At 32.6% G+C, this 17,006-nt stretch overlaps 1 protein-coding gene across 1 annotated transcript; it reads right to left on the bottom strand.

Annotated features, from left to right (window-relative positions):
- Nucleotides 1-16,174: 16,174 nt before the first annotated feature.
- LOC132725511 (haloacid dehalogenase-like hydrolase domain-containing protein 3) lies at nt 16,175-16,699 on the bottom strand. The gene has a single exon (XM_060710652.1). The coding sequence runs from the start codon at nt 16,656-16,658 to the stop codon at nt 16,176-16,178; it is 483 nt and encodes a 160-aa protein (XP_060566635.1). The 5' UTR covers nt 16,659-16,699; the 3' UTR covers nt 16,175.
- Nucleotides 16,700-17,006: the final 307 nt, after the last annotated feature.

The raw sequence follows: 17,006 nt of genomic DNA, 5'->3' as shown, positions 1-17,006 counted from the left end.
AGACCAAATAAACAGTAAATTTTCTCTCATGCCCCTTTCAATTTTACGTCTGTAACATTTTCGTCAGTTTGTTTAATATGTGTTTCAATATCTTTGTGGCTCTGAACAAGGTCATTCATACGTGTTTCTAATTTCATCATTCTTTTTTCTGTATGTGTGTTGTTTAATGTAATGTCTTCATACATATCACTGTAGTGTTGAATTGTTTCACTATATTCAGTTACTTTTGTTTGTAGAACCTTGATACTATTTTAAGCATCGTAAACCTTTGTGTTAGTAATATTTATAGTTTGCTTCAGGTTTGTAATTTCGGACAAAAGACCTTCCATTTTTAATAACTTTTCATTTTGTGCCGACATTGTATTTTCTACCATTTGCCAAGCTTTCGTCTGCTTATCAAGTACCGCTTGAATATTGTTGACCTGCTGGCATAAATTGATTGCCCACGGTGGGATTGCACTATATGTACTTATGCCGTTAGATGACTGTGTCGTTATCACGTGACCGCTCGGATTACTATACATTGTACCATGGTTAAGCTGGCCGTTATACTGAATTGTGTTCAAATGCAATGAATATGTTTGTCCTTGTTCCTGACTTGGCCGACACATATTTATGTTTTGAACTGCATGTTGAGCATCTCCCTGGTCATAAAGCTCGCAGTTGTACCATATAAAATTTCACGAGATTGTCCAAGCATATCAGTTGTAGTAGAAGTCAATATCGCACTAGCATCTTGCGTATTTTGTGTCATGTTGTGTCCTACATTTTGTCCTAAATTTCGTGACCCATTTTGTGTTGTCCCTTGTTGTCTAATATTCATGATTATCGGCTTGTCCGTTTTCTTTACTGCGCTTGTTTTTTTTATTTCTTTGGGGCATCGTGTACATTTAACTTATCAAAACTATGATATATTACTATGTATAATGATGAAAATTCGTTTAAAGTAATGTATATAGTAACCTAATATAAAATATTCACCATACAAGTCTTATGTTTATCATTGTCCATTGTCCCTCCAATGTTTACTTCCCATTTACATCTTTTTTATGTGTTTCACTCTTTATATAACAGTTTGTTGATTGTCAAATATTAGAAAGCAATATCTTTTTCTTATCTCCTTTATCTTCAATCACAATAGAAACTTTTTAAATCTAATTTTATATTTTTTTTCACAGAACTTAACATTTTCATGTTTAGCCGCCATTATGTCACGTTATGCACCTTCAAGTTTAAATTTAAACAGTTGCAGGTTATCCAAATAGAATCAAGCCGCACATCATCTACCATTAGAACCATGAGAACACATTATTATAAAGGATCATAGTTCATACAGTCAACTTAACAATATAGGATGTGAATATGTCCTTATATGATGTCAGTCTTTCATAATATGATGTACAATTAAGAATATATTATGTTGAACCATTGTTTTAAAGAGTCAAAACGTAGTATCGTCTTTATATAGAGTCAACTTAATAATATATGATGTCAAAACGTCCTTATATGATGTCAATCTTTTTTAATATACGACGTGCATTAATGAATATATTGTGTGGAACCATCTTTATATAGATCTTTATATAGAGTCATAATATCAATATATTATGTCAATGTGTCATTATATGATGTCAATTTTTCATTATATGATGTGCAATTACGAGTATATTATGTGGAACCATTCTTATATAGAGTCAAAACAACATTATATTATGTAGAAGCGTCTTTATTACTGGGTCACATTGAAGGTTCCATGATAACTGCCGTATGAACACATCTGCGGATGTTTCTAAATTCAAAATTTCACCATTTTCGTGTTAAATGTTGAATTAAGCCGGTGCTAGGGGGCGTGTACGGTAACTTGCACTTTCAAGTACCGTCCATGAACAGGCTCAGTCAAACCGATCCTGCAACATTTAATTTTGTTGTGTTGGACTTTCTTTAGGGAGGATTCTGTTTTACTCTATTGATTGTCACATCCGTGTTATTTGTGCCGTGTGGCGGCTATAAAAAGTCTCACCGTACATTTAATCAATAATGTTTTATTTTCGATCATTATTTTCGTGTTAAATGTTGAATTCTGCTTAAGCCGGTGCTAGGGGGCGTGGACGGTAATTTGCACTTTCCAGTATCGTCCATGAACAGACTAAATCAAACCGAGCCTGCAACATTTTCAATTTTGTTGTGTTGGACTTTCTTTAAGGATTCTGCTTTTGATTATTTATATAGAGGCAACTTAACAATATATGATGTAAATTTATGTGTCCTTATATGATGTCTATCTTTCATTATACGATTTGTATTAATGAATATATTATGTAGAACCATTCTTACATAGAGTCAAAACAACATTATATTATGTAGAACCGTCTTTATATAGAGTCAACTTAACAATATATGATGTCAATACGTCCTTATATGATGCCAATCTTTCATTATTTGATGTGCATTAATGAATATATCATGTGGAACAATCCTTATATGGAGTCAACTTAAAAATATTTGATGTCTCATGTCAGTCTTCCTTATACGATGTGCATTTACGAATATATTATGTGGAACCATTCTTATATAGAGTCAAAACAGCACTATATTATGTAGAATTGTCTTTATATAGAGTCAGCTTAACAATATACGATACAATTTACTTTGAGTTTTCCCGCTGTTGCCACGAACGGTGCATAGTGATATATAACCCGGTAAATTTAACCCCATCAGTATAATGACAGAAGCACGCGATATAATGATGTTTGCATTTCATATAAAGCAGCGGTCGTATAATAATAGATGCACTTCGTATAATGAAAGATTGACATACTATTGATAAGTTGACTGTATATAATGATTCTACCACATTACATTGTATATATTCATAAATGCACATCGTATAATGATTGGTAGACATCTTATAAAGACACATTGACATCATGTTTTGTTCCGTTGAATTCATATAAGGATGCATCCACATAATATATTCATGAGTGCACATTGTACACAACAACGTTCATTTTTACACTCATAAGACAGTCAAGGCTTTCCATAAAAAATGCATTAGACATTATATTACATGTTTCTTATTCTAGGACAATTGTATGATATCGATAAAGAATTTACAATATTATCAATATATTCAGTCATGACTTCGTTAAACTATTTCGGAGGATTAATCGGGAATAGAAGTTTAAAAGTATAATTGGATTAATTGAAGAACAAGCATGAGAGAGATATTATAGGTGATAAAATAACAAGAAAAAAAGCAGCAATAGAAGTAATGTAAGCAATAGAAATAATATTTAAGCAGAGATTGAGGCCCTTCTGGAGATCTAAATGTTTCAGTTAGTAATGTTCTAAATCAGACAAATGCTGTACTATATTATGAAAATGCTACTATCGATGACATTGCGATTGACATTTCTACTAACGGTAATTCTGTTTTTGAATTGAAAACAAATTGCCCAGATGGCGGACAAAAATAGATAAACCACCTACTATAAACAGTGATATTATGATGTGTTAAACAGTATTTGCAAAAGGCTACATTCAGTGGAGAGAAAGAAATTCTGTGCATTAGATCATTAAATCTCAGGATTTGAAAAAGACCTAACAAGTATTTGTTTAGCTATTGATTAAACAGCAAAGTAAGTTCAAGAACGTGTGTTAAGTTTAGCTGATACAGACATAAGCTTACAAAGTGGGCGAATTAGAGAAAGTTCGCAACGTTGCTCGTGACGAAGTAACTTACCTTAAGTCGCAATCTATAATAATCTAATGTTAACAAAATACCGGATGATAATTCAAATCGTAATGAATCTCAGGAAGTTAACAAATCTTCTTCATGAGGCCCTGATATTTTCGAAATGGCAGTAATTGAAGTCCGTTTTGAACGTGTTCACTGTGTATTTTTATGAAAAAAGCGGACAGTTGTGGCCAATATCACGTATTTTAAAGACCGAGAGCAGGTAAGTAGACAATAAAGAAATTTACAAGGAACAGTTTTCCAAAAGCACGAACAATTCCCGTTGGAAATGGTTTCTAAAAGAAGAAGATTTGTCCACAATCGAGATGAATGGAAAAGACATGGATAGCATACGGTACGTTATTTATAGACGAACGACCGGTCATAGATTAGGGATTCGACGGAGTTGAAGATAAAATTCCACGGATTTACTAATGATAAGAAAGTAAATAAAGATTTTGTTAATAATAAAAGTAACCATGATATTTGCTTTTATATGAATCATGGACAAATGCTCAAAGTAATGCTTCTATTAATGGTTTTGTGAATTATAACTTTAAAAAAAAATCAAACTTTATTTTAATCAAAAGCTTTCTTTTAAACAATACTTAAAAGAAGGGATTAAAGTTTTTGGGAACCATTTTGATACAATAATATGACAGAAATAAGATCGTACTTTTTTATGTTGATGAAGATATATATGTGAGTTGGGTATACATTTGGGAGTGAAATTTCACCTGTAAATAATACTTTTAATATCAACTTATTTGTTAGAAAATGATGTATTTATCTACGAATTTGACGGGCATTTATCAGTGACGTAGGCAATAAAAAGTAAAGTGTTAGACCTTTGTAAATCATCAAATTATCAATGGCCGTTTCGGGAATACTAACAACGGTTATCATAACCGTTATGTGTTATGCAACAAACGCAATATTTCATTGATCAGTGATTTTACGGTACATCCATCAAATGAATGGAGTGATAATTCCTCTTTTGACCTTGTCACTGGTATGTTATAATACACATGATTATAATGCAGCTTATTTTGAGATATCAAATTTATGTGGGACAATGATCTCAGGCAAAAATTTCCTTCGGGCCTTATTGTAAATTTACCCGTTTTAGATACATTTGTTAACACATTAGATTGTAATAGCAGTAAAACAGATTTCAGATGCAATGCGGAGTACTGTAGATCCTCTTTTTATAATGTGCAATTTAGAAATGTTTATTATTATGATACAAGCATACAGAATGGTTTGATAAAGATTGTACTGATGTACGAAATGGATATTTAGAACATTGAAATCATTTAATTTTTGAAAAATAGAATAATTTTGTGTAACCATAAGTCTGCTTATGTTATAACAAATGCTGAAGCTTTCGAAATTTTAAAATTTTCATAAAAAGTTGTATTAAACGCTCGTATAGTGAACTTGGTAGATATATATTATATACTCATAGATATGTAAGAATAATTAAGTTCTGGTTAAAACTTGTAAATACAGTTTACAAAAACTGTAGGTGTAGCCCTTGTAGGTGATTTTCTTGTTGCTCTGTCTTCCTTTAGGACATTGAGTACTTTTGTTATGGTCATTTGGTTTACTTTTATATGTTTCTACATGATCATTTTAGTGTTTTACTTATTTAACCTTTTGTAACCATGACAACTGTTAGAATTTCACTTGGCGGGGATTCATTTTATTTACACTGTCTCGTTTATAGGAACATGGTGGGGCTAAGAGCGAGGTTTGGTGCACCATTAACCGGTTTAAACTCCCCAGCAGTCATTATTATGCTGCTGACCGTTCCAAGGCGGTGCCCCACTGTGTTCCTCAGATGTATGTCTATGTTGTTTCATACTGTTTTGGTGACACTTTTGCTTGTGTCCTTGTTGTTTTCTCGTCTACGGTAAGTATCTTCCCCAGTGCCTCTAGTTTTTATTTCTTTGATTATCCCTCCCCTTCCCCCGGTCTCCTGTCCCCTTCCCCTTTGTGGGCCTATTATTATTTCCTTTGAATTCCTAATCAGTTACAAATTATTTATCATTTAATGATTAACCTGTCCGTGCTCTGTCTTTGCCCTGTCCTGTTTTTGTTTGGGGTCCGCCTGGGCTCCTTAATTGCCATTGGTTCTTGTTGCTGGGTCATATGGGGGTTGCGTTCATTGAATGCCGCCGTTCCTTGTTGATTTTGTTTTTCATATTTCATTACAGAGACAAATTGGTTTTTCAATGTAAAAAATATTTCAAATAAATATGGTTTTCATACATTTTTCTTAATTGTAACGATATAGACAAGATTATGCTTTTATCAAATATAATTGCTGTCTTATTTATTCCTTCAAACAAGAATGGTTCGGTATTCATACAATACCTCTTGGGCAAACGGTTCAATAGAAGTAGTATGGGTTGATTCGTAGAAGTTAAAGTTTATAGTTACTAGCACACAGAAATCTCGTAAATTCTTTACTAAGGATGCTATATTTATTAGACAAATGATTAATGAGGAACTATTTTTATGAATTTTTGAAGTATAGTAGTTTTAGAAAGAGATATAGAATAAGAGATTGTTAAAATGTAAAAATAGGGGAATGGATGATAGCTAGGTTTAGCTTTAGATTGTTATTTGCCTGAGAATAGTTTTTCTTTTAGAAAATATATATTGTATCTTGGAATATATATTTTTGATTGATTTTAGAAATGTGTTAAGATTGTTGATTTGTATTGAATGATTTTGTATTTTTAAGTTAGTTTCAAATCATAGGGTTAAGAAACCCTGCATTTGCATGTAAGACTATCAAAATTATAAAGATTTTATTTTGTAGCACTTGAATAATAATCATCGGCTCGGTACACGTTACAATAGAAATGTTAAATCTTGTTTCGAATATGAATGTTATTTAAAAATAAAATACTACCTAGGTGTTTTAGATTTTATTTTTGTAGATTAAGAATTAATGGTCTTCCGCTAAGAATTAAAACTGGTAGATTTAGTAGAAATAGGATTCTTCGTAAAGAAAAAATATTGTTTGTTTTGCTATGCTTTAGATATTTAAGACGAGTACCATTTTATCTGTTTATGTAATTGCTATGATTGTATAAGAAAACACCACTCAGTATTACAGAAATCCATCCACCACATCATGAGAAGGTCAAAAATTAAGTATAGAGATGTGGGCAAAAAATAATAGATATATGATTCAATCTGAATGAAATATATACTTGGCCAATACCGATGCTAAAAGCATTGAAAGAAATGAACTGTCATAGAACAATAAATGTATTGATAATAAAAATCAGTTACAAAGGGAAAAGAACAGATCGCTTGTGTTTCCAGAATTTTTTGCTCAACCATTTTGCTGTATGATATTTCAAAATCCAGAAGTTGCTGTGTATAATATTTGCATGTACATGTAAATATTAGCAATAAGACACGATTAACCTTTTACTGTATTAGCATAAATTGTGAAAAATGGCCGTTTTCATTTAAAAGCCTCCTGTTACAAGTTAAAACTGCTATGTAACTATGAAAAATGCTTAAATACTGATGAAACATGGCACAAATGCTGACTGGATCATAGCCTTTGTAACAGCATTCTCAATCTAAAATTTCCTATTACCATGGCTACGGGGAATGTCCAAAAATTGCCAAAAATCACTATTTTGTATTGTTTTTTTTTCCATCAAAACTGATTTCAAAATGCTTCAACTTCCGAATGGATTGAGATAGAGGAGTAAAAGGCTTAACAGTGCTGATGAAGGGGGGGGGGGGGGTACTTCCCCCTTCAAATCCCCAATCAGAAGGAGGCACATCCGTCAAAACACGTCTATATGAGGTTAATAAAAATGATGAAAGACTTTGGTTTCCACTCAATAACTTTAGTTTGCTTAGGCCTATTGACACCAAACTTGGTGTATAGGTAGCTTATATCAAGATGCAGCTTGGGATTGCTGCCCAGATGTCTGTGATCGAGGTCAAGGTCACTGTTACTAAAAATAGAAATTCTATTTCCGCTCAAAAAACTTTAGATTACTTAGGCCGATTGACACCAACCTTGGGATACGGGTAGCTTATATCAAGACGCAGCTTGGGATTGCTACCCAGGTGTCTGTGATCAAGGTCAAGGTCACTGTCTCTAAAAATAGAAATTATGTTTCCGCTAAATAACTAAAGATTGCTTAGGCCTATTGACACTAAATTAAGTGTATGGGTAGCTTATATCAAGAGGCAGCTTGCGATTGCTAACCAGGTGTCTGTGATCAAGGTCAAGTTCACTGTTGCTAAAAAATTGAAATTTAGTTTCCGTTTCAGCTTGGGATTGCTGCCCAGATGTCTGTGATCAAAGTCAAGGTCACTGTTACTAGATTATAAATTAAGTTTCCGCTCAATAACTTCAGTTTGCTTCGACCTATTGACACAACACTTAGTATGTGGGTAGCTTATATCGAGACACTACTTGGGCGGGTAGGCGTAAACTATTGACATGACAAACATACCTGAATCAGAGTGCAACTGAAATAGCTGGTTTTGGAGAAAGAAAATGTCATTTTAGAAGCTAAAGATGACCAATTGATGCAATACAAAGTCCTAGGCAACACTTAGAATGAGTAAGTAGACAAAAAAATTCTATGTTAACGAAAATATTATTATTCAGCTTGAGCTTTTAGAGTTATTATGTAAAGTTTCATTGGTTTTTTTTACTGATTTATTAACATAAATGTTAAAAAAACTGTTTAATTAATATAAATTCTTTTTATATATGTGTTAAATATAGATCAAGACAATATTTGTAGCTTGTAACTTGTATCTATACACACACACATATACTTATAAGGTTTCTTTTCAATTTTTGCTCCAGAATGTAGTGATGAAAAAGAGGGCAACAGTCACCGAGCTGAAATTCAATAGCAGGAAATAGCTCATCTGGCAAATGATCAAGACATGGTGGAAATAAAGAACTGTAGAAAACTAAACAATTGAAGAAGTTCATATATATCGGGACTCCTGGAGGAACCACAATTGACACTTGACATTATTAACTCATGTACAAATTACAAAATGCTGTTTAACTATTCAACATGATAATGTGAAAAAAGTCAGCTATTCTTTTAAAGTTTTACTCAAACTCGTAATAACTGGAGTATGAATCAATGTGCAAAATCTTAAATACAGTTACTAAATATATCAGAGATAACAGCTTGACACTTTCTAGACAGATTTTAAGTCTACAGGATGTAAAAAAGCAAAGGAACAAGTAAGAAAAATGCCATTGAGATTATTTTATCTAAACAAAAAGTAATATGAATATAGCAAGGTTGTATATGCCAGTCACATGACTTAAGTATTTTTGTTAAAACAATTTAATTTTGACTGATCTTTATAGGAAACATGTTAAGATTAATGTTTAAATTTTTAAGGAAAAATCATAAGTTAAACATACATGGTTTTTAAACATTGAAGTATCATTTTGTATGTATGTGTAAATTATAAAATATATTATGTACATGAATGTTTAATTTTGCTAAAGTAATAAAAGGTATTGCAAAATAAATATATGTTCTGTTACATGTTAAGTAAAGCAAACCAATATGCTGTAAGAAATAAAAAAGCTTATTATGAATGAAGGTATAATATCGGCTGTAAGTCGGTACCCGATATCGGCATGCGATATCGGCCCGACTTTGAGCCGGGTTGCACATCCGATGTCGAGCCGACTTCGGATGCCGATATCGGGCCGACATTGAAGATGATATCGGGCCGACATCGGTCCTATATGTAATGTTTGCTGGAGCACGGTGAAGTTATATAGTAACGGTCTGAAGAAAACCATATTATTCTAAATTAGGGTCTGTTACGACGCTAACTGTTGTTTAACATAGATGTAAATAATCATGGAGCTTACTATAAGCATTTATATCTTTAAAGAATAAAACAATATTAAAAATCTTCGACCATTCGGGAAATACTTTCTTTGAAAAATAATGCGCCTGTCATTTGACCATCTTTACGCAGTGATCTCCCCTGAATTTTTCGGCGTTAGTGTACATATAAAGGGAAGTAAACGCTTCAAAAAAGCGGACTACTTTCGGCATTTGCAATTAACAGCATCAGATTCTGAAATTTCGCTACCATTATTTGTTTGATCTGACGACCCAAACAAATAAAAAACCATTAACTTACAATATTTTGTGATGTAAATTGAATTGTGTGTGTTTTTGTGTGCGTGTTTTTTATTTGTTTGTTTGTGGTTTTTTTTTGTTTATTTATTTTTTGTAGCACAGAACATATAATAAATAAGGTTAAGTAGACTATGAGAAGAACTTCTCCACTACCAGTACTGAATGCCTTCACTTTTCGTTACTTCATACCAGTGCAGAGGTACTTTGCAAATGGTCGTAGCAATGACAACGACAGTGACATATACAGCCGGGGAATCGAAAACTGGTCGCCCTATTTACAGCCCAAATAATGCTCTATCAATTGAGAAATTCGGGTGAATTATTCCCTTATCTTAGTGAGATTTGTTTATACATGTATGTTAAAAATATAATCTCGTCTATTGAAAACCCATTATTTTAGATAGGTCACACTTTGTTTAAAATTAAATACACCATGGTTTGTGAGGCAGTTGTATGATTTTACACAAATAGTTTAAACATGAAAAGCTCATGTTGACAATCGATACTATAGATCTGCTAGATATACACCTTCAAATTTCTCTCAAGAACGAATTCAATCAAGTCAAGTCGAGATTTCGATTATGGAATTATTGAATTGTTTTTTGTTTTGTTTGTCTATGCTTGTTGTTTTTCAAACACGGATATTGCAGTACATGTATATATAGGAAAGGACGATGTATGCCTGTCCTGTATTTAAAGTTCTACTAGCTAAAATGAATATTAATCTTTGCAAAACAACTTTCTTTATGGATGCAGCTGAAATAAGAACCAATCATTTTAACCAAAAACATGAGTTTTCAAGCTATCGCTAAATGACAGTCACTGCCACTTTGAGATAAATTATGAAAAAAATTATTCCAAGGAACAAGTTAGTGTTCGTAACTCTAGTATTTTCGATGAGGAAATAGCTATTTGGTTAAATTATACAGATGTTTTTACTCTATTGTGTAGGAATCCCCACTTAAATGCGTGTCTGGAACCAACCAGTACTAAGCAATTCGTGTAGTCCCTTGTTCAATTAAACAAAGTTTTGGCGGACGTATTTCAATCCATACAGATTTAGCGCTGGGTCATGCCGATTGTAAATATATAATGTATAAAATCCATGTCATGTTGTGTTATGGTGTATTGAAAGAAAAAACAATGATATTTCATTATTTAATGCCATGTTGATATCTTCAAAATTACTGCTGCCGGAAAACCTCAAGTGCTGTTTCATGCTTGTTCATGTACAGTCACATAAATAGATCCAACAACCTGCTGAATGTAGCTTAAAAGTAATCTAAACAAGATTGCATTTGAGAAAAATGCTATGCCACCGCATGGTTCTAATTTTATAGCTGTACATCAAAGGACAAGAAAGTAGGTCACATCATCAAAATCTAGGTCACCTGATATCAAAGTTCAATTTTACAACTAAAACTGTGCACATGGTCAAAATGTCATTGCTGTACATCAAAGGAAAAGAAAGTAGGTCACTGTCCCCTTGGGCAAGGCATAATTTTGACCCAAGGGTTTAATTCAAACAATCTTGATACAGGTCCACCAAACAACATTTCAAGTCAATCATCTAAGCTATAGCTTTCTCCCATTCACAAAACATTTGTTTTATTTTTTGTTTTTACTATGTGTACATAATGAGAATCACTGCCCCAGGCAGGGCCAATTTTAACACCAGGGAAAAATTTGAACAACTTTGGTAGAGGACCTATAAATGATATTATATAATAAACATCAAAGCTCTATGCCTTGTACCTTAAGACAAAAATATTTTTTTATTTTTTCACTATATGTACATAATGAACATCAATGACCCCCGGGGCGGAACCAATTTGACCCCAGAGCTATAATTTGAACAATCTTGCAAGAGGTTCACTACACAATGTTTCATGCAAAATATCTTAACTCTAGCCTTTGTAAATTTAGAGAAGATGATTTTTTAAGTTTTTACTATATACATATAAGGAAAACCTATGGCCCCCAGGGGCGGGGCTAATTTTGACACAAAAGGCATAATTTGAATAACTTTTGTAGAGTACCTTTAGATGATATTATTTAACAAATATTAAAGCTCTAAGCCTTGTACCTTCAGACAATAAGATTTTTTTTTGATTTTTGAATATAATTATGTATATATTGAAATCAATGACCCCCAGGGCGGGAGCAATCTTGCTAGAGGTTTACTACACAATGTTTCATGCAAAATATCTAACCTCTAGCATTTGTCAATTGCTAGAAGAATTTTTTTTTAAGTTTTTACTATAAATTTTTACAAAAACATATAAGGAAAACCAAAAACCCCTGGGGCGGGGCCGATTTTTACCCCAGGGCTATAATTTGAACAATCTGGGTAGAGATCTACCAGACAATGCCTTATGCAAAATATCTTAGCTCTAGGCCTTTTGGGTCTTTACAAGAAGCTGTTTTAAGTTTTTACTATATGTACATATGGTGAAAATCAATGACCCCAGGGCGGGGCCGATTTTAACCCAAGGGCTAAAATTTGAACAATCTTGGTAAGGGTCTTCCAGACTATGCCTTATGCAAAATATCTAAGTTGTAGGCCTTTTGGGTTTTTACAAGAAGGTATTTTAAGTTTTTACTATATGTACATAGTGAAAATCAATGACCCCCGGGGCGGGGCCAATTTTTACCCCAGGGCTATAATTTGAACAATCTTGTTAGAGGTCTACCAGACAATGCCTTATGCAAAATATCTAAGCTCTAGCCCTTTTGGGTCTTTACAAGAAGATTTTTTTAATTTATTCTTATAACTCCTTTTGGTTGCCATGGCAACCAGATTTCTGCATGGAATGAAATTCTTTGAACAACTTTGGAAGCCCTTCACCCAAGGAACAATCCTGCCAAAATTGATTGAAATTGGACAAGTGGTTTTTCACAAGAAGATTTTTTAAGTTCACTATATAATCTATATAACACACACACAAACACACACAAACACACACACAAACACACGCACACACACACACAGAGGTGAATCGCTATATGCCACCGCATCGCAGATGCTGTGGTGGCATAAAAATCTGCCGGAAATAGAGGCTATATATAAGAGGGGCAAATGATTCGACGGTTTCAAATCTGACCATAATATAGCATGGACCGACTTCGATATCAAGATTTTGAATCTTAAATGAACTTGACTTACCTATCTTAACGACAGCATGGATTTAACATATCATCTTGCATGTACAATAAAGGATATCATTTTAATGAAAATTTGTTGAATAATTCAAAATAACTTAATAAATTATTAAAGCCACAAAACAAAATTATTTGTTTTTACAAAATACAACCATTAGAGGGAGACACCTCTACTATGCTTTATCCAAGACGTTACACAATTTTTAACCTTTGTACAAGCTAGTCTTTGTGGTGATCTTTTATTTTGGTTTATTGTTGCTATTTTATGTTTCACGATTTATTTTAAGAAGTCTGCACGTCTTTTCTTTCCTTTAGCATTCATGTGCAACAAAAAAAATACGTTTTTGTGGAAGTCAGAAACACAGCTATCCGACTATTTCTGTTTATTTTATGCTTTTCAGTGGATTGCTGATTTATCCGTGAAAATTATATTTGTTAAATTTCACAGTGAAAATTATCAAAATATAATTTCACAGTTTTTAAAGTGCGAAACTAGTTTTTTAAGATTTTATTTTTGCTGACAATTTTGACAATGTCAGGCTGCTTAGAGAAAAGCAAAGCTGAAACTGATGAATAACTTAAATGTCAAAAGTAATAAAAAGAAGAAAACTTCTATTCATCCAAATTACCAATCACCAAATATCATATCTTAATTTTTTTGTTTCATTTTTACAGTCTGAAAATCATTCCTTCCACATGCAAAACTGTTCGTGATGAAATTTTGGGCATATTTAAGTATCTTACGAACAATAACTGCCGTATGCTTTGTGAAAACTTGAAAAGCAATGACAGTCATCAGCCCGAAGAATAAGTAAACAACCCAGCGTCCGTACGGCAGCCTTTACACATCTGTCAACACTTATATATTGTCCGTTACAATCCTCAATTAAGTTTTCTTTCTTTTAAAAAGGTGTATGACTAACAAATCCAAATGATATAATAATAATAATATAATAATAAAATCTTTATTTAAAGAAGGTTACACATTAAGAACATACAATAACAATCATATATATCTTATTTCCAATGTGGCCTTCTGAAATAGAAAACAACAACAACAACAACAACAGGACATGCATAGGTAGAAAATTGAATGTATAATATGTAATATTTAGAATATTACAACTCATATACTTTCGACAGACACTCAACAATTTGTTTTAACATATACGTATATTGCATCATTCGTTCGTTCGTTCATTCGCTCGTTCATTAATCAATTAATTCATTCATTCATTCATTTATTCATTCACTCACTCATTCATTCATATGAACATCAAGATATGCTTTGTATTTTTCTTTAAAACATTTAAGGTTATTAACATTACGAATATTTAAAGGTATATTGTTCCAAATGTTCATGCCATAATAAGAAAATGTGTCTTTAATATAGTTTGTTTTAGGTCTTGTCCATAATACAATATCTTTTCGTGACCTAGATCTTAAGTTATATATTTTGTTGTCGGATAAAGTCATCAGTTCTGTCATATAAGTCGGTGCCATGTTATTTAAAGTTTTAAAAACAAGCACCGCCGTGTGGCATTTACATCTGTCAAGGAACGGTAACCAGTTAAGAGTTTCGAATAGATTTATTGACGGAGATCTTTGTGGTTGCTGTAAAATGATTTTAGCAATTCGTTTTTGTAATTTACAAACATTAATTATGTATTTTGTGTTTCCTTCACCCCATATAATACAACAATAGTCCATAATGGGCAATATATATGCATTGTAAAACAATAATTTCATATCAAAGTGCAAAAAATACGATATCTTTTTCAATAAGGCAATTTTTCCGTTAAGTTTTTTACAAACATTGTCAATTTGCAAGTGCATATCCCTCTGAATCAAACACAATTATTTTCCTCCCGTGAAATACATACTGTAGCTTTTCAAAATGTCGGCCGTTTACATTTAACAGAGCCAGGTCTAATATAAATTCGCAGTAGGTAACAGAAATATGGATGGATGGATGGAGTTTTTCTCCTACTAGAATTGTAAAACAAGCGATCATTCATATTTTTTTCAATAAAATGAATAATATCACCGCCATTTAACGTTGATTATCGAACTTATTTTTTCAGCCCAAGACTTGTATTTTATGGGAAATTCGACCAATACATGTACTTAATAGAGGCTACCAGTGGGGAAAACAGATTTTAATATTAAAGTTAATATCAAGGAAATTTCATTTTATTTTGTTTTTAAGCATAAAATAAAAAGAAAATTTGTTTGTTTGTTGTGTAAGATGTAATTTTATTTCATCTCGTGAACTTTTAAAACAGTATTCTCACTCGTGGGTACGCCACTCTTGAGAATACTGTTTTTAAATCTCACTCGATGAATACACACAAACAAACAAATATCCTCTATATATTGACACACATTTACAAGTAGAATTAGACCACTTAAACTGCTCGAAAAGAATGTTACATGGAAAAATTTTTACATACAGTACTTGATTATTCAAAGATTTTCTGACAGCTCGGTGTTGATTGCTCAAATTTTGCGTAAATGTATTGTAGAGTTCTGTAGTTTAGTTAAGTTTATTGTCTCATTTTTATAAGCATACATATTATCAACATGCTATCAAATCATTTGTAGTTTGTTTCAATTTAAATTTTAATCCTATTTGCGTATCTACTATGTGTTCTCATATATAGCAATAAACTTATATCAAAAGGTTCTAACAATCACTGACAAAATTATTATATAAGAAAACACAAAGAAATAATAGAGAAACAACGAAAAAAATGCTTTCTAAACATATCCATCAGAATTTTCATTAGATTTGTGCTGGATAAAATTATGATCAACCTTCAACTTACAGGTAAGTCTCGCTTAATCAATCAATTTTAATTAAAACTCAAGTCTGTAAATAATCTGTTAGCTGATACAGATTCCGTATAACACAGGTCTTGTTAACATCTTCGGGAATGTCTTTCTCTGGCGGAACAAACAGGACACCAGCACACCCTGCTTTAGCTGCCCGAAATGCCATTAGTTACATTTCCCAACAGAAGAGAAATCTGGGGGTTTTCCATCCCCCCATATTAAAATCCCTTTTTAAAATATAACGGGTTTGGGTTTGGCTATTTAACAACCGCCGATGCTAAAACAAAGTCAAAATAATGCCTCAACGCTATCTGTGTCAATATCTTTTCCAATCTATCGTCAAAATTTGAAATTACTCCGAGCTTTAAACGTCTTCCTTTAAGGTTCGATAATGTCTTTTCGGCGTCAGGCAAAATCTCCCAACCTTGTGAAGTGGAAAACATTACATACAAATGCTGAGCGATCTTATCTAAATTCTCCCCGTCACTTCCGGCGTCCTTGAAAGAATCAACAACTACTTTATTCCACCATACAAATGGAGTCAATCCGTTATGAACGCCAAAGTTTGGATACAAGTCATTGTATGTCTTGTAAACGGTTCGGAAAGATTTATTAAGTTTAACAGCGTCTACGTCTTGTCCGTACATGCGTGCTACGTTGGCATAGTTGTGTCCTACACTTCGGGCGACACGCATTATCGTGTTCGTGACGTCAAATGTGATCAAACGCACAGGCGACATTTTCGCTATAAACGAAAAAGAAAAATAAGTATTATAAATAATTGCATATGCACTATAGATAATGAAACCCTAAGCTTGTAAACCAGGTCACTGACAAAGAATGTAAACAATATACATGTAACCTCAAAGGACACACAAAGAATTTCTATGGAAAGTACTGATCGGACAGTACATACAAGATTCAGTGCTTGATTAAAGATTGCAAATTGTCAACAGATAAAATAAATCTGTGAAACGTTCAGTGAAGGTTCCTATATGTATCTCTAATCATTTAACCTGTACATAATTAAGTAGCACGTAGAATCAGAACATATTTCAGCTTCTGAAAGAAATTTACTGATAGTGAAC

This window comes from Ruditapes philippinarum, unplaced genomic scaffold (assembly GCF_026571515.1).
Source record: "Ruditapes philippinarum isolate M1 unplaced genomic scaffold, ASM2657151v2 ctg6760_1_1_1_1, whole genome shotgun sequence".
In the NCBI taxonomy this organism is placed as follows: Eukaryota; Metazoa; Mollusca; class Bivalvia; order Venerida; family Veneridae; genus Ruditapes; species Ruditapes philippinarum.
The sequence above is the reverse complement of the archived record's forward strand: the minus strand, read 5'-3'. Positions and strand labels throughout refer to the sequence as shown.